General features: G+C 50.3%; 2 protein-coding genes across 2 annotated transcripts; one reads left to right on the top strand and one right to left on the bottom strand.

Annotated features, from left to right (window-relative positions):
• The first annotated feature begins 69 nt into the window (after positions 1–69).
• Positions 70–27,434, top strand: dnajc17 (DnaJ (Hsp40) homolog, subfamily C, member 17). Its single transcript, XM_076161694.1, has 11 exons — positions 70–276; positions 4,934–5,003; positions 6,544–6,602; positions 6,691–6,778; positions 6,919–6,995; positions 7,637–7,736; positions 8,711–8,760; positions 10,169–10,246; positions 11,911–11,991; positions 12,580–12,699; positions 27,143–27,434. Exons 1-11 carry the CDS (start codon positions 196–198, stop codon positions 27,254–27,256), a joined length of 918 nt encoding a protein of 305 aa, XP_076017809.1. The 5' UTR covers positions 70–195; the 3' UTR covers positions 27,257–27,434.
• On the bottom strand, positions 16,436–20,259 carry LOC143009641 (cdc42 effector protein 3). Its single transcript, XM_076161695.1, has 2 exons — positions 20,137–20,259; positions 16,436–18,659 (listed from the first exon to the last, which is right to left on the bottom strand). Exon 2 carries the CDS (start codon positions 18,557–18,559, stop codon positions 17,945–17,947), a length of 615 nt encoding a protein of 204 aa, XP_076017810.1. The 5' UTR covers positions 18,560–18,659; positions 20,137–20,259; the 3' UTR covers positions 16,436–17,944.

Below are 27,434 nucleotides of genomic sequence, written 5' to 3'. Positions count from 1 at the left end.
GCTACAATAACATCCTGCGTTTCCCAGGTTACTGCTGTGTACTTCCGGAGGCGCGTGGTTGATGACGTCCAACTCCCGCGCCTCACCGGGACAATAACAAAGTCCTGGGCTAGCTAAACGCCATACGTTGCCTTTGCGTTTCATTGAAGTTATCCGTCGTTTTCTAACCTTGTGTGTGTCTCGATACGGACCGACATGTCGGCAAAGGCGAAAGAGCTGCTGCAGATGGACCTGTATGCTTTACTGGGCTGTGAAAGCACCGCGACATCTAAACAGGTGTGTAAACCACCGGCTAACCGCCAGCTGTAGTAGTATTATTATGACGTTATTAATACATACGTTTGTGTTGCGTTATCTGCAATAGTCACGTTCGTTTAGTACCAAACTAAGGCATTTCATTATCAAGCACAGTTCTGTTGTTACAATTAAAACGACGAAGGATTTTGTATGTATGTATTTGTATGTAAATGTGTGTGTGTGTGTGTGTTTGTGGGTGTGTGTGCGTGTGTGTAATACGCGTGGGAATAAATGTGAGTTATGACTCCAGAGTCTTTCAGAGCATTGACGTTAGATTCCAGCTAATTGAAGAAAACTAGAGGAAACCGGCTAATGCTAAGCCATGCTGGTGCGATGTGACAAAAAATCCACAAGATGGCGACATTGACTCAATCAGGTCTCTGAGCTTGCATCAGCGTGAACGAGGCGCTGCTGTGAGTGTGTAAAATGGACTTATGCTGCAGCCAGTTAGGTTATATTATTTATGTCAAACTAATCTAACCCAGGTGGTCAAATGTAAAGTATGAGTGGTCGGATACAAATAATATATAAGGATATTTGAGAGGGAAAAACTGAAGACTGTAGACATTTGTGTACTTGTTTTCTCCTAATTCAAACAGGATTTGTCCTAAATAACATTTTATGCTTGCACGAATTTCAAATTTATCCCGTGAAGGTTCCCCTCGTCCTCATCCAGCCTCATTTTCCCAGCCCAGAGCCATCCACCGTGCTGTCCCTGAATGCAGCGGCAGTGTGTGTGTGTGTGTGTGTGTGTGTGTGTGTGTGTGTGTGTGTGTGTGTGTGTGTGTGTGTGTGTGTGTGTGTGTGTGTGTGTGTGTGTGTGTGTGTGTCGGCCAGTCTGCAGGCCAGACGGGAAATTAAAATCGCTGCCAAAACGAGGGAAGAAGTTAATTTCTTAATTGGATTTCAAAGTCCCGTCCTTCCCACGGGAGTTTGCTGGAGGAAGTAAGCGGTTGTGGCTCGGGCAGAAACGAGTCTCCAGAACGCAGAGGGCTGATGGTCTGAGGTCTGTTGATGGTCGAGAGAGATAGGAAAGCTGAACGCAGCACGTACACCAATCAATTGTATGAAGACAGATGTCATAAGATGGGCTACTTAATCTCAGTGGAGTCTCAGTCACAGAGAGAGGAAGAGGCTCATCCTCAGCCTGTTTATGTGGGCTAAGCCGCAGCTTGTAAAACACAGCAGAGTTGTATTTGCATCTCCTCCTGGTATTATTTACATCTCCCACCATCGCCGCTGCTGTTAACCTTCCTGTGATCTTAAATAGATGTTGTGGCATCAGAACCTATCATTTAATGGCTATGGATGACTGAGGGTTTGCTTTGCTGCCACATTGCTGAGGATAATCTCCCTGTTGTTAAAGGCCAGAGAGAGTTGCGTAATAATAGTGTGTGTGTGTTTTACCTACCACACACTCTGAAACAGGGTCAAGAATCCAGACCCATGAAAAAGATAATTATTGCATTTTATTTCCACGTTTTCTACCTGTGTGTGCCTCCACACACACACACAAACACACACACACACAGACCGCCTGCCTGCTGCAGCCTCCAGTCCAGCTGATCCTATCGCCGTCCTAAACAAATGTTCCTGACAGGCAAATGATGCTCGCTGGCTCTAGATGCCTCCTGGAGCAGCGGTGGACAGCAGGGGGACGATTCCCCCCTGGTGGCTTCACACACGCAGAGTCAAACACAGGGCAGCAGCAACACCTCGGCTCAATTTGTCTCTATTACTATCAACCCTTTGTAGGTTGTAGCCCTTCACTGGTGTTCTCTTCTTCACCTCTGTCCCTGCTCATCGCCCCCCCCCGTTCCCCCCTCCCCCGTTTGTCTTTGTTGTTTCTGTTATCATTTTCCTCCAGCTGGTATTGTTCTGTGCATAGCAAAGTGCAGTCATTAAGGAGGATGGGCCCATGGCAGAGCAGGCAGCTAATCAGCCACACAAGCTAGGGGCCTTGTCGGGGCTTCGCTGCGGCTGCACCGGGACCAGTTTGTCATCTGTAATTGGCAACAAAGACCGGCGTAACGAGGACAAGATGTGGGCACGCAGAGAAGACTGTGGCAGGCAGGCAGGCAAGCAAGCAGGCAGGCAGGCAGGCAGTCAGGCAGGCAGGCAGGCAAGCAGGGCGGCACAGAGAGGACCAGGCAACCATTAAGCTACTGTTGTTGATGCTACACGACTTGGGTTTGAGTCCCTCTTTGCCTTTCTGCTTCCTTTTCCTGCACCCAAAAGGTTGGAGATTCAGTTTAGATATTCCAGATCCACTTCACCCCAAAGATGAGACGGGAAAATGGAGCAAAGCTTGATTTGAGTAATTGAAGGAGATTGTTTTGTCCCATTCGTCTCTCTCAGAATTGATTGAAGAGCCCAGAGGTCACGTTGAGCTGCACAGGGATAATTGCAGCAGTAACTGATTGGATTAGTGTGTCGGGTAGGAAGATGGAGGCAGAAGGGAGAGGAGGAAGGAGAGGAGAGGAGGAAGAGTATTTAGCTGACACACACGTGTTGATGTAGCAGAGAGACAAACAGGAGGATCTGACACACGGTTGCTCTGCAGCCGAACACGACGACAGGTTGTTCTCGTCAAAAACGCTCACTGGCCCCACTTTCATCCGGCCAAAGCCAAACATCTGCTCTGGTTATGGCAGACGGATGGAGATGTGTTTATGTTCTCGGCTGACTGCAGGTGCTGAAGAACACGGGAAGAGGAGCGAGTGTGAGCTGAGGACATGCAGCGACCCGGTGTAGCTCCGCTCCGGCGTGTGTAGGTGCGGGTGAAGCTGAGACGGGGCCCGTTTAACGCGGCGAGCTCTCCGGGCCCCGCAGGCTTCCAGCGTCGCCTCCCTCTCCAACATGATTAAAGAGCAAAACGTGGAGTTCTAGGAGAAGAAGAGAGACAAAAGGGAGGAGAATAAACAGACAGAGGGAGGCTCCAAAAGGGGAAATAAGCTCACGCCAGCATTAAGCATATGTGTTTGGCGGCGTTCCACAGCCCTGCGTGTGTGTGAGGATCTGTAGGAGGCTTCCTGTGCCAAGCAGCCAGAGTCAATGTGCCTTAATGATGTCTCATCCCCAAGATCCAGGCTCTCATTAACCCCGAAGAAGCACGGACAGAGACCAAATGTGAAGCTGACCAAGAGATAGAAGAAGAAGAAGAGGAGGAGGAGGAAGAGGAGGAGGGCAAACGGCTCTGAGCCCTGTTAGTCTGTAGATGTGTGACTGGAGCACTGACGCAGTGTAATCTGGTCTCTCTTGGTCAGTGGGCATCCAGACTGACTGCTGTTCAATGGTCTGGGACTCTGATTGATTGCACCATGCTTGCCCCGTTCCCACTGGGACTTGCCCCCCTAACCCCCCGACCCCCGGACCCCCAGTCCCCCTCCTCCCGGTCCGGTCTGTCTGTATGTCTTGGCATGCGACGCAGAGATAAAATTGTGCAAAACAACACGGAGGGAAACATCGCACATGCCAGAGGACACGGCGTCCAACGCAAACGTTTCCCAGACATGAGGGAAGGAAAAGGAGCCCCCGATTTCTCCGGCTCTTAGCGCGCTGGCAGCAGATTGATTTGCGCTCAGGGGGGTTATGTGAAAACACGCAGAACATTGGCACGGCTGATTAGGGCTGGTGAGAGCATTCGCCCGCCGTCTGTGCGGACGATGTGCGTGCCAAAGCCCAAGCGTGTGTGTGTGTGTGTGTGTGTGTGTGTGTGTGTGTGTGTGTGTGTGTGTGTGTGTGTGTGTGTGTGTGTGTGTGTGTGTGTGTGTGTGTGTGTGTGTGTGTGTGTGTGTGTGTGTGTGTGTGTGTGTGTGTGTGTGTGTGTGTGTGTGTGTGTGTGTGTGTGTGTGTGTGTGTGTCCCCGAGGCAGCGCTGCAGTCCTCAGCCCCCTCTGGTCTCCACAGAGAGCCGCTCGCTCCCCTGTGGGCTCTGCTGCCCTGCTCCCTCCTGAGCTGCACACACTCCTAATGGAAACCACCTTGTTATTAGCCGGGCCTGAGCAGGACCGACAGGAGGGTGAACGTTTCCCACCCAGAGTCACACAAGCGGCCATAACTAAAACCCTCTATGACAAAACTCCAAAGTATTGTTTAGGTTGTTTTCTCTCTCTCTCTGCTCTAACCCCCTAAATGTTTTGGCTTCAACCCTCAGATATAAATGGCCGCCTTCCCAAGTGTCTAACAGTCAGAGGCTCAGTGTTTGTGTGTGCTGTTCTAGTTTGAATAAAGACTAATATTGAACTACTACTGAGGCCACATTTGTCTCAGTAACCAGCACCGGGGTTCACGAGCACTTCAGCTTTCCCCTCCCTCTGCAGTGTGAGCCGGTTGTGGTTAGACTCTGTTGGATCACCTCAGGTGTGGATTTGGTCTAAACGATACAATCCAGGATTCTGCTTTAAATGCAGGCCACATTTCAGCCCAAGTGCATTCATCTGAAGCTCGAACAACTTGTGCCATTGTTTGAATGGGAACATGAGGTTTGTGTGTGTGTGTGTCTGTTCTGGGCCCAGCACAGTGGAGTAAAGGTGACCGGGCCTGGAAGTTAGGACTCTTTGCTTTCATTTGACCCAAACTCTTTGCTGAAACGTCCGATCTCATGCTTCTCTTTGTGTCTCTTATTTCTCTCTCAGATAAAGAAAGCTTATCGACAGAAAGCCTTGACGTGCCATCCAGACAAGAACCCAGACAATCCTAAAGCAGGTGAGTCACTGTACACACTGCACACACTTCACACACTGCACACACACACACACACACACTTACACACACTTACACACACACACACACACACACACACACACACACTTACACACACACACACACACACACACACACACACACACACACACACACACACACACACACACACACACACACACACACACACACACACACACACACACGTGGCTTCGTCTCCACTCTGAGCCTCAGCAGCTTCGCCTCTTCAGTTCCTCCTCTCAGAGTTTCTCCTTATTTTACCCTCTGATTTTCTTCATCCATAAACAAAACAAAACCCAACATTGTTTGTGTCCCGACCGTATAATAACCTTATAACAAGAAGTTCAATCAAATTCACATTAGCATGTAAATGGTTGACTTATTTGTTATGTTTTCCTGGATTCTGAGCTGAATCCTCTGGACACTCTCTGGTCTCTGGTCTCAGCCAAACCCCGCCGGTTCCTCCGTCCCCCGTGTTTCCTCGCCCGGTCCCTCGCTGGGTTCTGAAACCCGCCGTCGGCCTCCTGCCAACCAACATGTCAACAATTAGACCAGGAAGTATCCATGTAGCGTTTTGTCGTGAGGGGAAAGAGAGGCACCTCGGACAAACAGGCCGGTCATGACGCATGTTTTCATGTGAGGTTTGTGTGGTTGCTGGATGCTTCAGACAATTCCTGATTGTGTCGGGGGGAGGAGGGGGGGAGGAAAAAAAATAGGAAATTGGTGGTGGTGGGTGGAGAGGGATAATAGAAGAGCAGGGGGTCGCTTTCCCAGAAATGGAAAAGAAGCGGTTTGGAGGGCCTCAACATTTGAACCCTCGCGTGGACGGACGGCGTCTCTATCGCACGAGAGCGCGCCGCGTCTCGGGACTGGGAGCCCCGCGGGGGGAAGAGGTGAGCTGAGGGTCACTATCCTCCTCCCAATCCTCCCCCCTCCTCATGTTGTGACACTGAGCTGCCTGGTGGGCACGCAGGGTCTCCCCCCAGTTGGATTTCATTCTCCCCTATTATCTGCGCGTCTGTAACCCGAGCGCCTGTGTTGGCAGCGTGATCTCCCCGGCCTCGTCTTCGTGTGTGTTGCCCGTCCCCACAGGGAGTAACAGTATCAGCCCCATAGGCCTCCCATAAGTGAATGATTAAGTCTGGAGAGTCGACTGCAGCGCTGCGGCGGTTGTATGACGGCGAGCTGGATTGTGGTTTCCCCTATTTATGTATGTATGCGTGCGTGTGTTGTTTATATGTCTTATACCAACCTTCCGTGGTCGGAGCGATTGTGTCATTGGCCCCTTTAGGAGTGAGGCACCGGGACTTAGCGTGGAACGGAACGAAACACATTTCCTGGGGGTTTGTGTGTGTGTGTGTGTGTGTGTGTGTGTGTGTGTGTGTGTGTATAACCGTGACATATTGGAGATTTGCTTCTTTGTGAATGAATATAAATAAAGTTTAGATTTTTCAAAAGCTCACATTCCTCATTCCTGTCTGAAGTCCTTTGCTCAGCTTCCTCTCTGGTCCTTCTCTTCCAGCCGAGCTCTTCCACCAGCTGTCTCAGGCTCTAGAGGTGCTGACCGACGCAGCCGCCCGGGTAAAGAGCAAACACGTCACACTGAGACATTAAGGTATGTGAAGTCACACAAACACTCAGCTCATCCTTCCCTCTCCTGTCGCCTCAGGCCGCCTATGATAAAGTCTGTGCCGCCAAGAGACAAGCGGAGGAGAGGAACAGGAAACTCGACGACAAGAGGAAGAAAATTAAACTCGGTGAGTCTCGCTGCTCTCACAGAAATCCATCCCATAATGTGTGTATATGAGATTAGAGTGTTCGAAAGTGATACTGACTGTGTGTGTGTGTGTGTGTGTGTGTGTGTGTGTGTGTGTGTGTGTGTGTTTTGCTTTGTCAGACTTGGAAACCAGAGAGCGACAAGCTGAGGCCCACAGTCAAGAGGAGGTGAACATCACTAGAACACTCGAGGAAGAGGTACGTCACACACTTTGGATCGCCCTGGAGAAGGGGTGGAAAACAAACAAACAAACAAACAAAACTACATCACGACACACTCCAGCCACACACTGGACACAACACACACACACACACACACACACACACACACACACACACACACACACACACACACACACACACACACACACACACACACACACACACACACACACACAGGTGCTCCTCCAAAGCCCTGGGCCGGGCACAGAGCCTTTATCTGAGCGAGGCTTTTCTCACGGCCAAGTCCTAATCACCAGTAAACACGTTAGCTGATATTGCATGACTTGATGCACTTTATCCAGAAAGCTCACGATGAAGTCAAAGTGAGTCATGGCTCCGGCTCCGACCTTTTTTATCGCACGTAATTATAAAGTTGCTGCGTGTCTTCAGGGGAGGGAGTTTACCAGCAGGTGGCACTCTTCCATCTGCTGCCTGAGAGGAAGGTGTTACTGCCATGAACTCAGAGCAGGAGCCTTTCATCTGCACCTTCCTGCCCTTAATACACAGATTACTTCACGTGTGTGTGTGTGTGTGTGTGTGTGTGTGTGTGTGTGTGTGTGTGTGTGTGTGTGTGTGTGTGTGTGTGTGTGTGTGTGTGTGTGTGTGTGTTCCACCAGATTGCCCGTTTGAGAGAAGAAGGATCCAGGCAGCTTGAGGAGGAGCAGCGGCTCGTCAGAGAACAGATCCAGCGCGAGAGAGAAGAGGGCACCCAGACATGTACAGCCACACACACACACACACACACACACACACACACACACACACACACACACACACACACACACACACACTGGGTCCACTGCAGTCCAGGTCAGACTAACTGTCGCAGCCTAACCAAGTCCAGTCCGGTTCAGTCCAGTCTGATTCAGTGAAGTTCTCCATGTAATCCCAGACCGAAACTTGAACCCCCTTCCCTGAACCCCCCCCCCCCGGGTCCCGCTGTAAGTGTGAGCTGGTCCGCTGAGCCGCAGCATTCATCACACAGCCTGCGGTTCACCAAATATCATTCACATAAACAACAGAACAACAATTTGAAGTACATTTGAATTTGTGTTGAAAAACTTTTAAGAGGTCTATTTTAGTTTCTTGGGTGGGGAGCATAGGAATGCCACACGCACACACACATGCACACACATGCACACACACACACACACACACACACACACACACACACAAAACGTCAAAAGGCTTCGGCCTCGTGATAACATGCTTGCAGTAAAGTCTGTGTGTCTCCGCCGCGGAGCCTCGAGACGAGCAAGAGTCTTGTAAAATAAGCCCATGGAAGTGTGGATATTTAAGGGAACTACTGGGTCCCGGCCCCCCCCCCCGGCTGGACCCCCCTTTCTGCGGCCGGACAATTACTCATGCGAAGTCAGCACGTCCTCGCCGAGTCCCCTCCATTTGCACGCAATCAGGCCTCCCCCGGCCCTCTCCTGGACGCCGTGTTCCCGGCGCTGGGCGGCCTGTCAGACTGAGCAGGAGTCTCTGCTGTGAGCGGCCCTGCAGGAGCGCACATTTACTATGTGTCAGACTGCTTCCTGTCTGTTTGATGCAACTGCTAAGCCCCAAACTGCCGTCCCAGAGTGCTATTTTTCTCTCCTGAACCAAACAATTGTCTCTTTGTATTCACTTCGCTGTCTCATCCTCTCTCTCTCTCTCGCTCTCTCTCTCCTCTGTATGGTTTCCCTCAGACTCGGGAGTGGAGAGATGTTCCAAGAGCAACTTGACCCCCAAACTGAAAGTAAGTCTCTCTGCCCCGAGGGCTTCTGGTCCAGGGGGGAAACGGCCGGGAGGAGAGGAGGGGAGAGGAGAGTAGAGGAGAGGTCGGGACGAGGCTGCAGCTCTTTGGGAGATGGAAGATAAGGGGGTGAGGAGGGGGAGGCGTCCCTGTCGCACTCTGGAGGAACGGCTCCATCTGAGCGAAAGTGCAGGCGGGACCTCAGCTGGGATTTTGATAGAACGTTCAGCATTTGTAATTCATTATTTGCAGACCACATATGCTGCCTGAGTCCCAGCGAGCACACAGGCGGTTCTCAGCAGGCCCAGTAGGTCCGTCGTCTGGGGACCTGTAACTACGCCAAGACCGGCCTTATTATATTTCCTCCTGGAAACTGCCGAGCCCACGCATATTAACAGACACTGGGGATGTTAGCTAATGTGTTTAGACATTAAATCTGGTTTTAAAATTTGATAGCCATCGAGTGCAGCTAATGATTGAGTGTTCCGTTTAGAAAAGCAAACACGGGCCCGTATGACTGATGGCGTTTGGGCTCAGGCTCGTGAACACAGCGACGTTATTGCAGGAGTTATCTCAGCCGCTCGGCGCTGTGATCACAAGACATCACTTATCTGAGCTTACTCGCTATGAGAGACTCTGAATTTCTTCCAACAAAACCGAGAAAGAACCCGGCAACATCCCGTATGAATGTGTCACCTCCGTGCGAGATGAATGGGGACGAAGGTTATCGAGGGGTAGAGGAGATCACTCATGTAGATTTTCAACGTAATTGTCAGTAAACGATCCTACATAGACAGGACAGTTCCCAGAAAACGTCCCCGTTTCCTCTGACGCTGAGCAGAATGCTGGAGACAAATCAACCCCGCTGTATTTGCTTTATAATACTGTTTCAAGCAGTTAGCGGGATAAGTGCTGGACTCCGCTGTGCTCATGAAACACAGCGCGCAGACGTTGCACAATCGGTTTGAGGAGTACGAGGACTTGGGAACGAGACTAGGAAACATTGTCACCGAGCGAAACAGAGCACAGAAGCGTAACGGGAGGAGGGTCTCCTTCTGCAGGGCACATTCCTCAGACCCCCGGCCCGGGTCGTTAAAGTCACTCACGACGGGCTCGGGCCTGTGAAGTGGAAGTTAAATAGGTGAGTCATGGTCGACTCCAGGTTGATTGGCCCGTGTGTTACGTTTCAGCCGCTCTAGCTGTCCGTCACCTCTGGCATGAATGGAAATTGACTGCAGGTTTCCCAGGCGGTGCCAGGATGATGCTCCAATAGCTCAGCAATGTTTCTCCCCACAGCTCCAGTCTGTCTGTCTGTGTGTGTGTGTCATCAGAGGCAGACATCAGTGCCGTGCTCTTGAATGATGCATCATATATGAACATGCCTTCGCTCTGTCGTGTTTCTCTCCCCTAGTTGAAGTGGAAGTGTAAAAAGGACGACGAGAAAAGCGGCGGCTACTCTCAAGAGACTCTGCTCTCGCTTCTACAAAAGGTAAAGTCACGGTGCTGCAAGGTTCTACGTTAACTTCCTCTCCTTCTCTCCACACAGCTCCACTCCACCGCCATATTTGAGGTCTGCATGACATCACTGCTGTAGATAGTTTTATTTTTCTCCTTAAACAAGGCCCATTAAGTTTTGTTGCAGTGAAAGTGCTGAGGGCAATGTTGGAGTGCCCTTTTAAAGCCACGCACGCCATTGTTAGTGCCCCTCTTAGCAGGTGATTAAGCGCGGCTGGAGGGAGACGTTAGCAAATGCGCTCTTCTCATGCAACGCCGCTCCGACCTTACGCTGCGATCGCACCGCAGGGGGCTTTTGGTGGAGCACATAGGTTGGGCCGAAAACGAGCGCCAAAAGCCGTTTGGACTTTTCCACCGGAGCGATACGGCATCCAGGCCGTCACGGGGAAAGAAAGAGGCCAAAGATTATGGAAATAAAACATGTTGCTTTTTTAAATTCTTAAGCGATGGGAGCGATTTTGAGGCAACGCTTTGTTTGAGATGGCAAGCTGCGCTGAGTGACAGTTAATGGCTTTGGTGAGTGGAAATAGCCACCCCTGTGTGGGAAAGCCAGTGTGTGCATGCGTACGTGTGAGCATTTGTGTACTTTGGCCGCGCAATAGAATACATCTTCATTTTAGGGGGGAAAAAAGCCTGTCAGATATTTATATTTGGTGAAATGGAGGCCTTCTGAGACTCTCCTTTGTCACTGTTGGCCTGCTTCAGAGTGTCTCTAGCAAGCATTAGCATTCCTGGCCTTTCCTGTTCCCAGAAAGCTAAATTTTCAGGGAATCAAACCCTCAAAGGTCCCGATTCCCTCCTCCCAGGCCTCCAGAAGGTGAATCACAGGACCTCGGTCACAGGTGACACACACACACACACACACACACACACACACACACACACACACACACACACACACACACACACACACACACACACACACACACACACACACCCCGAGGAGCTCAGGCACCGGTCAAAACACACTCTGCTCCCCACACATGACCGCATCCAATATGTATTAGGTTTGAGTCTCCCGGCCAAGAGCTATTCCCAGCCTCCTCTTGGATGGAGGTCAGGGCCCGCTGAGACGCTCTCATCCCGCTCTTGTTTTTCGCCGCTCGGTGTTTTGTGGCAGGCGGGGAATAAGAGCCGCGGCTGGTTTTGGGATTGGAAACACGTCGGGCTCAGCGGTGTCATGAACGTTTAGAAGCTTTACCTTACGCACAGTCTGAAACACAGTGTGAAAATGAGGCGTGTGTTTTGATTAAGGAGTGTTTCACCGATCCAAGAGGCCCAAACATGGATGCAGACCGGCCACAATCCGTGATTCATCCTGTGTTAATCATCTTATCTCGTCTTAACTCATTTATGATTCTGCAGAGGTTTCATTCGGACAAACGTGACGCGACGTTCCATCTGCGGCTCAGACAGCAGAACGCGATGGTTACAGATTGGGATTAATTACCAAACATGACCTCTAACGTTTCCTCCAGAAGTCTGTCCTGCTCCAGCAGTGTTTTGAGTTTGGGAGTCTGCATGTGCTTCGTATTGTCACGGTCCTGAGTCGTGCCGTTGAAAAGGAAACACTCATCTGAATGTTCTCTTCATCTCTCCCTCTGCTTTCCTTTCATTCTCCCGTTTCTTTGCCTCTAGTACGGGGATGTTTTGAACGTTATTGTATCGACGAAGAAGAAAGGAAGCGCTGTGGTCGAATTTGCAACTGTCCGAGCAGCTGTAAGTACCTAACTCATCCTCAGCCTGTTTGCTCCATTAACCAAAATATGTTTTTTAAACAAGGCATTTGCATGGAACCACAATTTTTATTACCCACTTGCTTTGACATCTAAGGCGACGTGCTGACTTTGATTATGATGAGCAACGACACCTGTCACAGATTTTTCCCAGCCACGGGACACAAACGTGCAACGCAAACGTGCGCCGCAGTCCCAACAGACCTCTGTGTGCTGATGGGAACCAGTGGACGGAAGGACCCGAGCCGCCTCATTGTTCCCCACTGTCTGCGTCCCCGGGCCCTTTGTTGAGATGGTTACTTTTTTTTGTTGTTGTGGTTCCCCCACCACATGATGTCGTTTCCCTCTGGAGAAAAATGTCTGCCAGTCCACTGGGATCTGGGCGCAGGGTCTGCGGTCTCCGCTCGCCCATCTCCAGGTCCCAGCCTTGCTCAAGGGCCGGTGGAAATACGTCTGCATGTGTTTCTCACATATCCAATACCACTTGTCTCCACGTGTGAGACATAACGCTCAGACAAGGGAGGAAGAGTTTCTTATGTTGGAATCTGATGATGTGGTTCTGTCTCTTTAGGAGCTGGCGTGCAAGAATGAGAGCGGCCTGAGTGGAAACCCATTGAAGATCTCGTGGCTGGAGGGAGAGCCGGAGGTCATGGCCCCGGTGTGTCAGCCCGGCCTGTTCATGCCCACACAGGTACCACTCACACACACGGCCCCTCCGTAACCTACATGTGCTTCCTCCTATTGGCTCCCTCTCCAATGAAGCTCGATCGCCCCATGTTCCAACATCTCCCCCGTGTTCACTGATTCCAACACAAATACTACTTCCCACAAAGGGAGGTATGTAAACCTTCAGAGGCTTTATTATGGTATCAGTGGTGCAGTGTAGACTCTCTCTCTGTCTCTCTCTCTCTCTCTCTCTCTGGCTCAGAACAATGCGTTTGGATAAATGGGTTTATTTTCTTTTTCTTTTCTTTCCCCCTCACCCACCCACCCAGCCCGACACGGTCCCAGGGCTCCCGGTCCGCCGCTCATTAACGGGCCTGACCTGGGAGACCCCAGGAATGATGCGATTCACACGGCAGCCCGAGGCGAGCAGCGCTGTAATGACGGCTCGGCACGTGAGAGCAGACGGCGAGCCTGCAGCCACAGAGCGGCGGGTTTCTTCTTCTGATGTTAGACTTTTTAAAACGTGCAGGTGGGATTGGGGGCGAATATCAATGATTGACTTGAACGCATGATGGGTCACAAGGCAAGGTTTCACGCTTAAGAACTCCTTTCCCCCTTGTTGGAAATGAGTCTCCTGTGATTGGGAGATGGCAGTCGTCAATATTGCAGTTCAGATCTTCGGTTTTATTGATTTTACACGCATAGTTTGTCTTCTGCTGCCAGCACACAGGCACAGTATTACTTCCTCTCCTGACTGAGGCTAATTTAATTTCAGATGTACCCACTGAGTGTATACAAAGGCTTTATTTCTTGTCATTAGATTACAGCCTTCCCCTCTTCCTCCCTGTTGGTGATCGTGACATCATTGTGCTCGGTCCTGTGGCTCTGGTCGACTCTTCCTCTCCTTCTCTCTCCGACTCCAGAGCTGCAGCTGAACTGGATTTCACCGCTGGCCTCGGCGCTCCGTCTCAGACTTGTTGTTGTCGGGGGCTACTAGCCTGTGAGACTCGCGGCCCTCCGCTCGGGACTTGTCACACTAATCTGTTTTAATGTTATTATGGTAACTGGGTTTGCCTTACAGATATCTAAACCTGATTGCTTCACCTCTCTTCCCCCCGCGGCCGCTGCACCCGAAAATGAAAACACGACTGCGGTGGGGCAGTTTTCTCATTAGCCCTCAGTCAGAGTGCTTCTCACTGAAGAGGCCCCTCATGACATAATGGGTGAACCGGTGTGGATATTAGTAATGTTGTTCCACATCTGGACTCGGTCAGGGGGGAGAAGGAATCGGACGGTGCAAAATAATACACACAGAGATGCACTTTGAATGGACAGGCAGAGCCTTGGAGGTCTTCTTTCTGTCACACACTCAAATCTAATAAACCGGTCTCTTTCGCATCATCATCATCACACACACACCCCCACACCGGGCAGCTGCAATTACAGCGGAGCACCTTGGGTGAGGGACTTGAGTTTTTTTAACCTCATCAATCCAGCCGTGTTGCTGAGGGAGTCAAGGTCTCACTGCAGGGAGTCCAGAGACACACACACACACACACACACACACACACACACACACACACACACACACACACACACACACACACACACACACACACACACACACACATGGATGACTTCAGCCTCAGCTTAGTTTCCAGCCCTGTTGGGTTTAATAAATGAACCCGGGGGGCCGGTGTGTCAGGCCGACAGCAGTGGGGGGCCCAGACTCCCTGAGGGGTCCGGCAGACCTTGAACATCACTTACTACACCACGGCGTGTTAGATTTACACTGCGCTCACAGGCGAGACCTGCTGAACTGTTGAATGTGAATAACCGGTTCCTGGCTGTGCTTTTGTTCTGCTTGTCCAGACAGCAGGCGGGGACATCATTCTGTTAGGACATGATTTGTTTGGGCTCCTTTCATCTACATTTTCTCACCGTGGATATTAAAGGTTTCAAAATAGAGACGCCCTCGCCTTTCACATTCCGTGGAGTTTAACCCCGGTCAGATTACACTCAGTGGGATAGGATTGTGCTTTGTTGTGTGTCTTAATAATTATAAAACATTAATAATAAAGGATTTTGAGATAGTCGTTGTAATGAAAGGAAACCTTCAATCATTTGTGCTTGAGTATTAAAAGTACAATCACTCTTCTTTTGGCGCTGTAATGTCCCGAATGGTGTGTGATGTCTGATACAAAGCACATTACTTGTAGTACATCTGTTCGTATTTGGTGCATCAAAGTTGGATTTTTATCTCTCTAGTCCAGTAAGATCAGTAATTCTTGTCCAAGACTGTCCAGGATCAGCAGTCACACAGTATCGCACCATCTGCCAGGTCGCTGGCAGACGGCGCTCGTGCCTCTGGAGATGTAACACCAGCATGACTCGGCGTGTCTCGATTAATACTTTATTGTGTTGTTAAGCAGACCGTAATATTTAACACGCATCAGCCTTAAAGGATTTAAGCTCCGGCCCTTTTATTTTGCGCGGCTGCTTCTTCTTCCATCCAGAGTCGGCGCAGGCTTGTCACGACACAAACCAGATGCGGCAGATCAGCTATTCTGGGATTGTTTTTGCAGCCCGCCGCTGCGCTCGCGCTCCGAAAAAAGTGCACCCTCACCTAAAATAGCCCCTGAGTCTGCAGGAGACGCGGTGTATGCGGCCCTGCGGCGGGCACGCTCAACCCTGACTGACCTCCCTCTGGATGAAGATAACACAGAAAAGCACATTACCTCATTTGTATTAGTGACCTTATGTTAATGGGGCATGTCTGAAGGCAAAATACAAATCGTTCAAACCCTGGAATGATCGAAATGGAGCAACGACTCAAGAGTTTGGCATTCTTTCCTGGGTTTGTGCTGAGATGAGGTTGTACTCCGCCATATGCCAGGCCGTCCTGCGTATAGAGAGAGACGGAATAGCTTTTTGCGGATTGGCTCGGCTCTCCGCACGCCCCGGTTTGTGTTATGAGTCCTTCCACCGCGGAGAACGCACAAACCGCATATGTTTTATCAAATCCCCTCCGTGTGTGAGAAACTGCGTAGAAGCCATACAGTGCACTGTAAATACCAGGGAATAACACATATCACATGTCAAAACAATATTTAAACAAAAAAAAAGCTACCTGACAGGAAAATAATCTATAAAAGCGATTCTTCTGTGAACCGAGCCGCTTTCTCTGGATCCCCAATGACAGTGAGTTTAGATTTTTGGGAGGGAGGCGAAGTGGTACCAGATGTGACGGAGACGCTTCACGGCTCGAGATGCTCGGGCCAGCTTAACGCAGAGCCTGGATGATGTGTCTTTAATTACGGCCCCCTTTCTCCTCACATCAGTCATAAAGCCGAACACTTGTTGAGTTGGAGTTTGTGCCGAGGAGCTCCCGTGTAGACGACGGTGTGTCATAACAGCCCAGGACACGGCTCAAATACTGTATTATACTTTTATATCCTGCGTCCAGTGTTTTACAATGACCTCATACGTCTGTAGGTGTGTGTCGGGGTGTGTAGTACCTGTCTGATCCCACCTGACGCTTCCCTGGAATACCCACAGCTCAGAATCAAAACCCCCCCCGCTCGGTGTTCCTGTCTAATTCGGGCTCGCGTTTCTCTCCACCTTTAAAACAATATTGTGCCGCTTGTTGTCTCGGTTTTAGTCCAAAGCTGTAATTCCTGCAGAGATGGGTGAAAGTCTACGTGACAGACGAGGCCTTTCTGCCTCCACAGTGGCTTTCCGGCTGCTGGGAAGCCAAATAAATGTCAGTCCATCTGCGTGTGTAAACAATGGCGTAGCAACCCTCCAAAATGTTGACACGAGCACTTCTGTCCACAAAAACCACCAATCTTGGAATTTGAATGATATTTTGCTTTACTTTACCCAAAATACAAAACAGAATTTTTTTTTCAGATGCAAAAAAAAAAGAAAAAGAGTGTCACAATGCGTTACTGTCATGAAAGTACACAGGAAACGGTGCCAATGACATCCAGTTTAGGAGAAACAGTAAGAAGACACACAGCACAGATTAGTGTCTCTGTCCGCTCACACATGCAGCACTACATCAGCATCTGGACACCCGGGGTTCATAGACTGTATTCTGCTGTATAATATGAAGAATTAGTTATCTCACACACGTGCAGACGCAGACTGGAGCTGGAGCGGCCGTGCAGTAACCTCAGCTTGACGTCGCGTGCGTTCACTGTATGTTCCATATGTCGGCGCATGCGAGAATGCGAGCGTGCGTCTCTTGCGTGCTGGGGGTCTGTTTGGTCAGAAGGTAGTGTTTAAACCCTCATCAGGAGTCTTTCTGCAGTAATGGATGTCTCTGGTCCTCCTCCCTCGACACCCCCCGCATGTGTGGAAGTATCACGTTCCCCCTTTTACCACTCTCCCTCTCGTGCAGCACTCAGCAGAGCTCGGTACTCTGATTCACAGCTACAAAAACAGACTCTTTCTGGCATTTTTTTTTTTGTCTGAGGTCTTGGACCTGTGGCCTGGTTTGGGTTGCAGCCCAACCTGCCACCACTGGCAGGCTTTTATTGGAAGCAGAGCTAAGTGTTTGTTTTGACTGTATTGTTGGGAATGAGAGATGGGGGGTACCTTGGTCTACCTTTGAGTGGGGCCTCTGGGATGCGTGAGGAGGAGAAATTGCCCTCTGCACACAATAGAGGAGCGAGCACGCCAAGAGCCCAGACAGCGCAGGCTGGAGGACCTTGGAATCCAGCCGCAGCTTTTCTTTACTTCAACATAACACCCTTAAGTCTTAACAGCCGTCTCCAGTGCTGTACAGAGCCGTTTGTGGAATTATAATAAGGAAGGAGGAAAGTGAAAGACAGGAAAATGTCCCGCTTGGAATCTGACCTTGGACTGAGCTCAATTATTAACTGAAACACTGAATCTACCTCTGTGAGCGGCGATGCTTGGAGAACATTAACCTTGTGTTGATGTCTTGGTTTAACCCCTCAGAAGGGATTATGTTCTCCTGCAGTTATGGGCTCGTCACCTTTGTGCTCTATAAAGCTGTAAACTGTGCGTGGATGACTTTCCTACGAAGACGGTTTACGTCCATTAAAACTCAGGTGCTGCCAGTTCTGTCAGCAGGACATTTGTAATGGATTCATGTCTCCAAATGTACTCCAACATTGTGTGTGTGTGTGTTGGTTTGTCCATAACACTCGAGCTCTTCATCACCCGCAGCATCAGGTTAAGTCAGAATGCTTTCAGTTTGCTTATTCTGCTTTGTGACTGTGAGACAGCCACCATCTTGGTTAATAGTGGAGCTTCTCCATGACCTGGAGAACATCGTCCAGGATGGAAGGGCCCAGGTCCAGGCTGAAGGAAAAGCCGCTGTCCTCGTCCTTCTGCTGACCCGCCGTCTTGTCACGGGTCACTGTGGTTTTGCCGTCCCCGTCAGAGTTCAGGCTTCCCCGTCCAGCGCTCAGAGTCTGACTGGGCTCCACGGAGATTCCACGTTGGAACGCGTCCTTCTCCCCCGCTACGTCCTCGCTGTCCAGTAACGGCAAAGAGCTGCATTTCTTCCTCTTCTGGGATGCGCCCTGTTGGCGCCCGGCGGGCCACTGCACGTCCTCCGGGGCGTCTGCCTCGTCCAGGTTCAGCCGAGGGGGCTTGGGAGGTGGAGAGCAGGCCAGGAACAGGTTCTGCTCACTTTGGGAACTTTGTAGAAGAAGGTTGTGTCCCATCTTAAGGAATGATAGATCTCCAAAGCTGTCTGTGTGGGCATCATTGCCGATATGAGAGATGTGTCGAAAATCAGCCAGCGGTAGGCTGATCATGTTGACCGACAGCATCTCCCTGTGCTTGGTGCTTCTGCCCGGCCAACGAGCAGAACCTGGCTTCCTGTGCAAAGTTGTCCTCAGTGGCATCTTGACAGGTCTGATCAGGACGGGCTTTTGTTTTGATGCGTCCTCTCCTTCAGGCAAACCGAGCCTAACAATGTGCTGAAGCTCAGACGTGTAATCCCATCTACAACCAAACACAAGAAGAGAGAAAAGGAAGTTTGAAAAAAGCAGAACATTACTTTCATTGTCCGAGTTTCATCCTGAATCCGTTTTTGATCATCACAGTGTTGCTGCCTGTTGCTTTGAAATGGGAGCGAGTCTGTGCTTGTGTTTTCTTGCTGTGTAATTTTGTGCCAGATGTTGGTTTTGGACGTATTGGGATAATATCAATCACACAGATGTGAACAGGCAGCCGTTGTTTAGAGAAGACACCTGCTCCTTTTGATTTTGAATTAATGATATTCCGCATTATTTGGCAGGGGCCGGATGTCCCGACATATGTTTCAGAGCGTTCTGCCTGTAAATATTTACTTTTCAAATCCCAGTTATTTCCCATAAATGCAGGTTTGGTCTGCTGCGTGTCCTTCAAAGGAAGTCTGATAGAACTACTCAAGACTTCCAGTAAGAAAGGCAACAGAAGTGCAGCTCCCTCCCCACTGGGACTCAGGATCCAAACAGGATTGGCCTTTTTCATATTGAGAGATGATGAGCTCTTTAGTTCTGTCAGAGCCACAATATTAGCTTTGAATTTGGAACACGTGTGTCCGATTTTCGGAGAAATCCAAACAAAGCCGCTTCTCTCTGGAGGCGTCACATTTTTCTGGATGAGACTAAAATTGAAATCGTTTATAAACTCTATAAAAGTTTTTCCAGGAACAAACTCAGAGGCGTGACATTGTATTTTGCGAAATAATCAAAAATCCAATTTGGGGGTTTTTCTTTATGACTATTATTGATATTTCCTTTTCAACAACAAAGCTTGAGAGCAGACTAGCGGGCCAGAAGGCAGCGATAGAATCAAGCCTCCACGCCAAATCCAGTCGCCTCAAAACAAACATGTATTCCGTGAGCTGGAACGCTTTTATTGAGTCAAACCGAACTCGCTCCATCAGCTCTGGCATGTCGATTAGATAATCTCCGCGGTCTCTGCGATTTTACGGTTCTCTCAAACAGCTTTGCCCGCATTAGCTCTGCGTTCGTGACTTGAAACACTCACTCAGTAAATTTGTAAGCCACTACAGCAAACAGGTTTTGTTGGCCCGTAAAGGTTTTTATCGGCACTTTAGTAGCAGCGGGAGATTGCAGGAGTGCGGACACAACAGCATTCCTTTCCCTTCATGTCAGTTTGGCCAAGGAGGAGCGTCAGGATCGCAGCCACGAGGATGGCGTTCAGGAAGCGCTCCATGGCCAAGTAAGAATGAAGGAATCCCAATAAAGTTACAGATGCCAAGAAACGCTGAGGAAAAATCATCTTTCTCCTTCCTCTCCCTCGAGTGAGACCAGCAGAGGATGAGGAAGATGAGCTGACTTCCTTTTTTTCACCGATCAAGTCCAATTGACAGTTCAGAAGTAATGACTTTGTAGAAGAAGAAGAAGTAGCAGCAGGCAGCAGTAAAGACGGCAGTAGAGTAAGAATGAAGAGCGGACGTGTTGGTGCTTACCTGCCTCGCTGAGTAAATACAGGATGTTTGAATCCTTCACACACTCGCACACACGCATGCACACTCGTCTTTGTCAGGGCGCAGTGTCGTGGCTGGAACCTGCACACCCAGACAAACTCTCGCCTGACATGACGGGGCTTGTTCAGCCGTTGCAAGAGGGAAGGCAGCGCTCAAACCCGGAGACAGACACAGAGACAGAGTGTGTGTGTGTCAAAACAAAGTGTTCCTCTCCTCAGCGACAGAAGCAAACAGAAAGATTTAAAGCCGCTAACATAACGCTGAAATCTCCCGTCTTTCCTACGCTGCTCCTTCGGGCCGCTTCAGTCCTTCAACATGTGATCCAGTTCCTTCCAGGTGAAAGGAGCCGTCTGGGGTCAAAGTCCAAGAAGGGGAAGGACGTCCAGGATGAGGTTTTCCCTTCCCCCCCCCCCTTCGTCCACCTTTAGGAACGTTGCCAGCCCCCAGGTGTCATCGCCCCGGGTTACCCAGTGACCGTTTGTCCTTCTGCACACACTACGCAACAGGCGACAAATATGCGAGCCGCCTCTGGCCGGACCGCGAGGCCGCGTTAATGATCAAATCGCACGGCAAAACTTTCCTCTTTCCGCGGCTGTGTGGCGTGTGAGGGTTGTAGGGAGGGAGTGGTCGTGTGTTTCATCTGTGTGTATTTCACGGTGTGTGCACTTGTGCCTAAAAGGAAGTCATAATCAGTGAGCAAACAGGTCAGCCGCCGGCAGGAGGGGGGGGGGTTAACTGATCGCTAATCTCCATGTCATTGTCCCTCTTCTGTGCTGATTTCCTGATTTCCTGCCCGCCTAAAGCCCCCGGGGGCCGGCCCACTCCACAGGCGCTTCTGCCTGACTGGAGGCTTTTAGCTTGTTTCTATGGAACCCAGGCGCTCTATCGCATGTGGACGTGTGCGTACAGGCAGGCCAGGTTGCACAAGAGGCACGACCGCGCCGCAATTTCCAATTCCTGCGCCTCCAGCGCGCTGGCTTCACCTGTGGAATGCTACACCAGCGCTGTCATGGCAACTCAGAGGAGCAACTTTGTTTCTGCTGTATGGAATGTGGTCGAGTTAGAGATTGTAGGATGATCATTACTGCCAGATTACAAAAGGAATGATCCAGAATATTTGTGGGTGTTCATGTATGGGACCTCCAGGGACCCAGCCTGCACGCATTCAGATCCCCGTCACCTCCAGGCCTCAGGAGGAACTCTCTCTCTGTGCGCTCCTGCAGAGAGGAGGACGTGGCTGCATCCAGAGAAACCCCCGTCTCTCTGGAGACCAAATGTTTCCCTTTGTTTGGTAAAGTTCAAACCTCCAGGGTGTGTTGGGAATCTCCAAATGTTATCTTTGAGTGCTCGTCCAGAGCTTTCAGATCGATCCAATTAACAGCAGGCGTGCAGTCTGATGCTCTGTGCTGCTCTGCGTGCCAGAGCAGCCTGTGAGAGCAGACACAATTACTCACCAAAATGAAATTATCATAAATTTTACTCAAGACTGAAAACAAAGCATATTTAAGCATCTCTGTTACATGAACCCCCCCCTCCTTCCTCCACCTACTGCCACAGAAATGTCCTTCATGCCAGCAGACAATCAGAGTGTAACCTGAGTGTATCGTGCCGTGTTTGGGAGCGACCTCATGCGACCCGCAGTCTGTCCAGCGCCGGGTTCACTGCGCTGCGGCGGTCTGGAGCCTCTGGGCCACCGCTCTCGGCCTTGACTGGGGTTTGTGTTGGGCTGTCTCTCTGCCCTGACCAGAGCAGCTCTGCGGTTCACTCAGCTATGCCGGGGCCTGAAACTTGGGACGCTGCGTGTTTTCTTGTTGTTGAGGATCAAAAGTGTTTCCAGATATTGCTGAAGCTGGTGCTAGAAGACCAAACCCAGTCTTTGCTGGATATTCTTCTGGCCCTTTGTTGTGTGTTCTCCAACTTCCGCTGTCTTGAGTTCTGAAGGCAGCCGGCAGATTTACAACGAGAGCTGTGTCTGATTCTTTTATGTGAGTAATCCTGTTTGATGCCACCAAGCACAGGGTGTACTGTAACTTCAGAACAGGCCTTTGAAGTTTATCCACGAAGGAACCGGAGCGTGTTCAACTCAGACGCATCTTATTGTTCATAGACTGCGGCCTTTGATTTGATTATTCAGTCCTTATTGATCTCTAAAACAGATCTATTGTCCGATCGTTCGCTGTCTTTGTTCCGTTTTTTCCTCCCGGTGCATCTGTCATCACGTAAACTGGCGTCGTCACCTTTTGTCTCCATAGCGATGAGTCAGTAATGAATGGTTTGGTAACGGTCCAACCCCAAACTCCCCCCTCCCCCTCCGCCCGTCTATCTGGCTGCTGAGGGGAAGCGTTACGATCTGCAGGCGCACGTTTGCATGACTGACTCCACTCCGCTCCGGTCCAGGTATTGCATCACCGGGTGTTATGTGTAGAATCCAAGTCTGGACAGCCGGCATTACATCATACAATTATGTATTTATCCCTTGTTTTTGTGATGTTTGGTGTGGGGACTCGTGAGACGTCTGACTTTGGAACTCTCTGGATCTTTTTTACTGCAGGGTGCAATTTGAAAATCCAAATATTTGATGCACGCTGCCCGGCTCTGTTTCTTCTCTTTGCTCCGTCTCGTCTGGCACAGGAATCATTAGTAATTATTAAATCATGTTTGTGATATTTACGTTGCTTTGAAGAGCGCAGCTTGGAAGTAAACAGTGTGTGCAAACAGGCGGCATTCCACCGGCTGTTTGCTCTGAACATTCAAGAGATAAGGAGCTGTGTTAACATGCTGTGGTAGGGGAACACACACACACACACACACACACACACACACACACACACTTCATATTTGTGTATTTGGAGCCTTTCTTCTCACTTTCTTCTCCCTTATAAAGGCTGAACTCTTTCTGGCGTCTCTAAAGTTTGGACTCTGCGTTCTTCTCAGTCCCCTGGCCTCCTTTTTCTTTTAATGGCAAAATCTGTTGCAATCAGACGTCGTTTCCAGGAAGGCCGGGACGTGAAAGTCATCCGTGCTTTACAAGGATGCATTGTTAGATATTAAATAGTCCAAACCCCCACGTCTGCCTTCCTCGCTGGGATCCCCGAGCTCATCCATCATGGAGAGAAATGCCAGGGCGCCGGGAGTTCAGGTCTCCGCTGCCATTTCTCTTCTCACTGTTTATTTCCTTTGCTTCGAGGGTTTCCAAAGGCGCTTTACACGCTCTCTGTCCAGCAGACGTCCTGTCTCACTCCCTAACCCAAAGCTGTGACCGCGCACGACCACGAACAGACAGAGGTTACAGATTCTAAATTTGGGAAAAAGGCGTTTGTCAAAATCGATCACCTGTGGTTTGATTCATCGATTGAGTTTCCACGTGGATTCCGCCGTCCAAGAAAACGCCGTCTTTGTCCTCCAGATGTTCGCCGGGATGCGTGTGTACGCAAAGGGTTAAATACAGGAAGTAGATTTGGGCCTTAATCTGTGTGTAGTGTTTGTTCTTCACTAACAAAAACAGTGTAATGGAGCAGACCTCTGGGCCTTTGTGTCTGCCCGCTCTCATAATAAATGATGATTAATCCTCCAGCGTTTACAAAGCTGCAGCTCTGTCTGCAAAGGAATTTCACCTTGGCTGCTGCGTCGCATGTGCGGCACCGCGGCCTGTTTGTTTGAGTTAAAATGGTAGTGCTGGGGTATCCACACACACACACACACGTACACACACACGTACACACACACACACACACACGTACACACACACACACGTACACACACACTCGCACACTAATGATCTCTAAATAAGTGTTCGCCTCTCATAAATCACCCACACCATAGCTCAGTGACACACACACACACACACACACAAACACACACTACACCACCACACACACCGGAGATAAATAGTTCCTTGATTAACTTGAGCAGAGGGAGAAATGTTAGCTGAGGGAGAGAGAGGGAGACAGAGAGAGAGAGAGAGAGAGAAGCTGTTCCTTCTTCTGGCAGTAAAGCCGGCGTCTTCAGTCTCATCCTGGCCTACAGGGCGTGTAGTGAGAGAGATCTGATGGTCGACGGCTTCAATGAGTAATCCAGTTATCTAATCATAATTGTGAACCTCCCAGGCTGCAGAGAAAGAGGCTGTCGGCACACAACAGACAACAGACAGTGCTTATAGCGGCAATAAAGTGGACGGTTAGGAGAGTCGTCGCTTCATTTGAGGTTTTGGGAGAGTGAGGATCACCTGAGAGGAGCTGAGGCAGGTAGAGGAAGGAGCTGACATGAGGTCCTAAAGAGTTGTGATCTGCTGCGTCTGTGTGTGTGTGAGGAGTGTTTACTTGCTGCCGTCCTCGGACACTTTTGTGTTCATCAAACACCTGCGCTCAGGTCTGAACACGCTCAGGGAGTAAATGTCTTTGTTCCCACCGGTCTGTTCCTTTGTGATCGTTTCTCTTTTCCCTTTTTTCCCCTCATGTAGCGATGACGACCACACACTCCTGCACTCGCTCTCAATTACACACTCGCACCCTCGCAGAGACCTCGCAAACAAAGAGGCGTGAAGGAATGGCGTAATGTGCAGCTGATCCGACAGCTTGTGTGTGTGTGTGTGTGTGTGTGTGTGTGTGTGTGTGTGTGTGTGTGTGTGTGTGTGTGTGTGTGTGTGTGTGGAGGGGGGTGGGGGGGCACGGCGGCCACCTGCGCTGCGAGATGCCTCCTGCTGCGTGTGGGAAGCAGTGTGAGAGAGAGAGAGTGTGTGTGTGTGTGTGTGTGAGTGCGTGCACTCGCCTGACTCACTGCACTGGTGGTACTCATGATGTCATCACTGGCCCGGGGTCAGGCAGGGGGTGTGCTGGTTAGAGTCCCAGCCATGTGACATCAGCGGTGTGTGTGTGTGTGTGTGTGTGTGTGTGTGTGTGTGTGTGTGTGTGTGTGTGTGTGTGTGTGTGTGTGTGTGTGTGTGTGTGTGTGTGTGTGTGTGTGTGTGTGTGTGTGTGTGTGTGTGTGTGTGTGTGTGTGTGTGAGAGAGAGAATACCATCCTACCTCTGCGGTGGCCTTGTACCCTCCTCTCTTGGCTTTGTACCGGGGGCCCGTTGTTTGTGTTCTGTGGTTTCCTCTTCACTACGGGCCCCCCTGTCTAGCACACACACACTTACACACACACGCACGCATGTCATGCATACACACCAAGTGATTTCAGAGTGATGTACTGGCTAAACATGTACGTTGTAAGTTAACACCCCGGGCATGGAAACCTCCCTGCTTCTGAGCAGCGATGCGTCACGTTGCCCATAAGCCACCTGTGAGCGGTCAGAGCGGCCCACAGACGGCGGCGTGGTACGGCCCGCCCGCCGCCGCGCCGCACACAGAACGGCCCAAACCGACCTGGCCTCGGAGGACATCATGCTGTCTGTGTGTTTGGGAGAGCGTCCAGTAGAGGGCGAGAGAGAGTGGAGGTGCGTCTGCTCTCTCATCCTCAGCAGCTTCACCTTCCTGCTGCCTTTAAGTTTAGGATGTGAGAGTTTGTTTATTTACCTCAGAGCGCTCGCGTGATATTTCATAGTTACGCGTTGGACAAGAGCTTGAGCTCACATTACTGGAATGATAATAGCAGCTTTCCTCAATCCGGGGGTGGGAGCTGCGGGGAGGAGGGAGGGGAGGTTGCTTCTCCTCTCCTCTCCTCTCCTCTTCCTCCACACTTACTCTCTCTTTCCTTGAGCATATGGATGCTGCAGTCGCCGTGATGTTTTCCAGATGCCTTATTTCAGCATGCACGTTTGACAAAAGCCTACCTCTCCTCTTCAAATCTGTCCCAGTCCTTCACGCACGCACGCACACACACACCCACGCACACACACTCTAGCAGCTCACTGTCTTGTTAAGGAGACACTTCCTTGGCTCAGCAAACTTCCCGGATCTAATCCTATGAAACAATGGCTTACTTTGTGGATATTTAGCCCCCCTCCCCCTCCAAAACAGGATTAAGGCCTGTGAGTCATGCATGTGTGTTGCATGCTGCGCATGTATGTGCATATAAGCAGCACGCAAACTGTGTGACGTGCTGTGCTTCAGTGGAGCAGAAGATGCCTCCTTTGACTCTGCATTAGGAGCCTCCTCGTGTCCTTGGAGCCGTGTGTGTGTGTGTGTGTGTGTGTGTGTGTGTCTGTGTGTCTGTGTGTCTGTGTGTGTGTGTGTGTGTGTGTGTGTGTGCGTGTGTGTGTGTGTGTGGCATGCCTTTGTGACAGCACCAATCATGGCCTTTGTGTGTGTGTGTGTGTGTGTGTGAGTTGACTGGCCCGTGTTCCACCTTGTTGATTAGCCATTAGCCAGTGGCTGGCCTCTCCATTTCACCCACAGTAAGAAAATCTCCCTCCATCATCCTCCGAGTCCAAAGCCCTTCAGAACAATCACACACACATTGAGGTGCAGCGTGACTGCCAGGTCAAATCCCAGCCCTCATTTTGGGTTTAATGACCTCAGACAGCGGAATTACCCTGTCACACAGTTACTCCACAGGCTCCTGTCCCGTGCCTGTTGGCCGTGCCGTCATCCTGGTGGTAACCGAGCTGACGGCGTGTGTCTGTGTGTGTCTGTGTGCGTCTGTGTGCGTCTGTCCTCTGGTGCACCGGGGGAGAGAGAGGGGCGGTCGTGAAAGCAAACAGGCAAACATTAGGCTCTGACAGTGGTGTCATTCACTCCGTGTGCTGCTCTTTGTTTCTGCTCTCATGATACCAAACACAGCTACAGTTTACTGAGAGGACGGCCACTCCCTGCCAACGCTGGGACGGATGACTTCATTATGGTGTAAATGTGAGCTGAAGTCCCGTTAATGCAACACGTTTAAATTCACGTCCTGGATCGCCTCTGTTCATTTAGGGGACTGATGACCAATACATCAATATGATACCATTCAGTTAAATACCAGCTGATATGTTTGTACCTGGATGTTATTGTCTGAAGTGTTTAGTTGCCATGTTGTCAACATTTCCCGTCTTCGTCTCCCCGCAGGGCTCGCTGAGAAACGAGCGCGACTACGAGAGCGTGGTGATGATGAGGATGAGGCAGGCCGCCGAGCGACAGAAGCTGATAGAGGAAATGCAGAAAGAGGACGACGAGGCCTAGGCGTAGCGTGACCAGGAAACCACCTGGGTACCATCAGAACCCATCACACACACACACACACACACACACACACACCCCACACCTGATTTGCTTTAGTTTCATAAAGCCTCACCTTCATTTTGTTATCAGTCTTTTGTATCGATCACACTGTATAGCAAAATAAACGTCTTTAATAACA

The sequence above is a fragment of the Genypterus blacodes genome, unplaced genomic scaffold (assembly GCF_046128005.1).
Source record: "Genypterus blacodes isolate CSIRO-AG114 ecotype Tasmania unplaced genomic scaffold, CSIRO-AGI_Gbla_v1 ptg000112l_1, whole genome shotgun sequence".
NCBI lineage: Eukaryota > Metazoa > Chordata > Actinopteri > Ophidiiformes > Ophidiidae > Genypterus > Genypterus blacodes.
Note: the sequence above shows the minus strand (reverse complement) of the source record. Positions and strands in the feature narration are given on the sequence as shown.

Coding starts and splice junctions, on each gene's coding strand:
- dnajc17 (XM_076161694.1), top strand. CDS start 196: ATGTCGGCAAAGGCGAAAGAGCTGCTGCAGATGGACCTGTATGCTTTA. Junction 11,992..12,579: donor TTGCAACTGTCCGAGCAGCT/GTAAGTACCTAA, acceptor CTGTCTCTTTAG/GAGCTGGCGTGCAAGAATGA. Junction 12,700..27,142: donor GCCTGTTCATGCCCACACAG/GTACCACTCACA, acceptor GTCTCCCCGCAG/GGCTCGCTGAGAAACGAGCG.
- LOC143009641 (XM_076161695.1), bottom strand. CDS start 18,559: ATGCCACTGAGGACAACTTTGCACAGGAAGCCAGGTTCTGCTCGTTGG.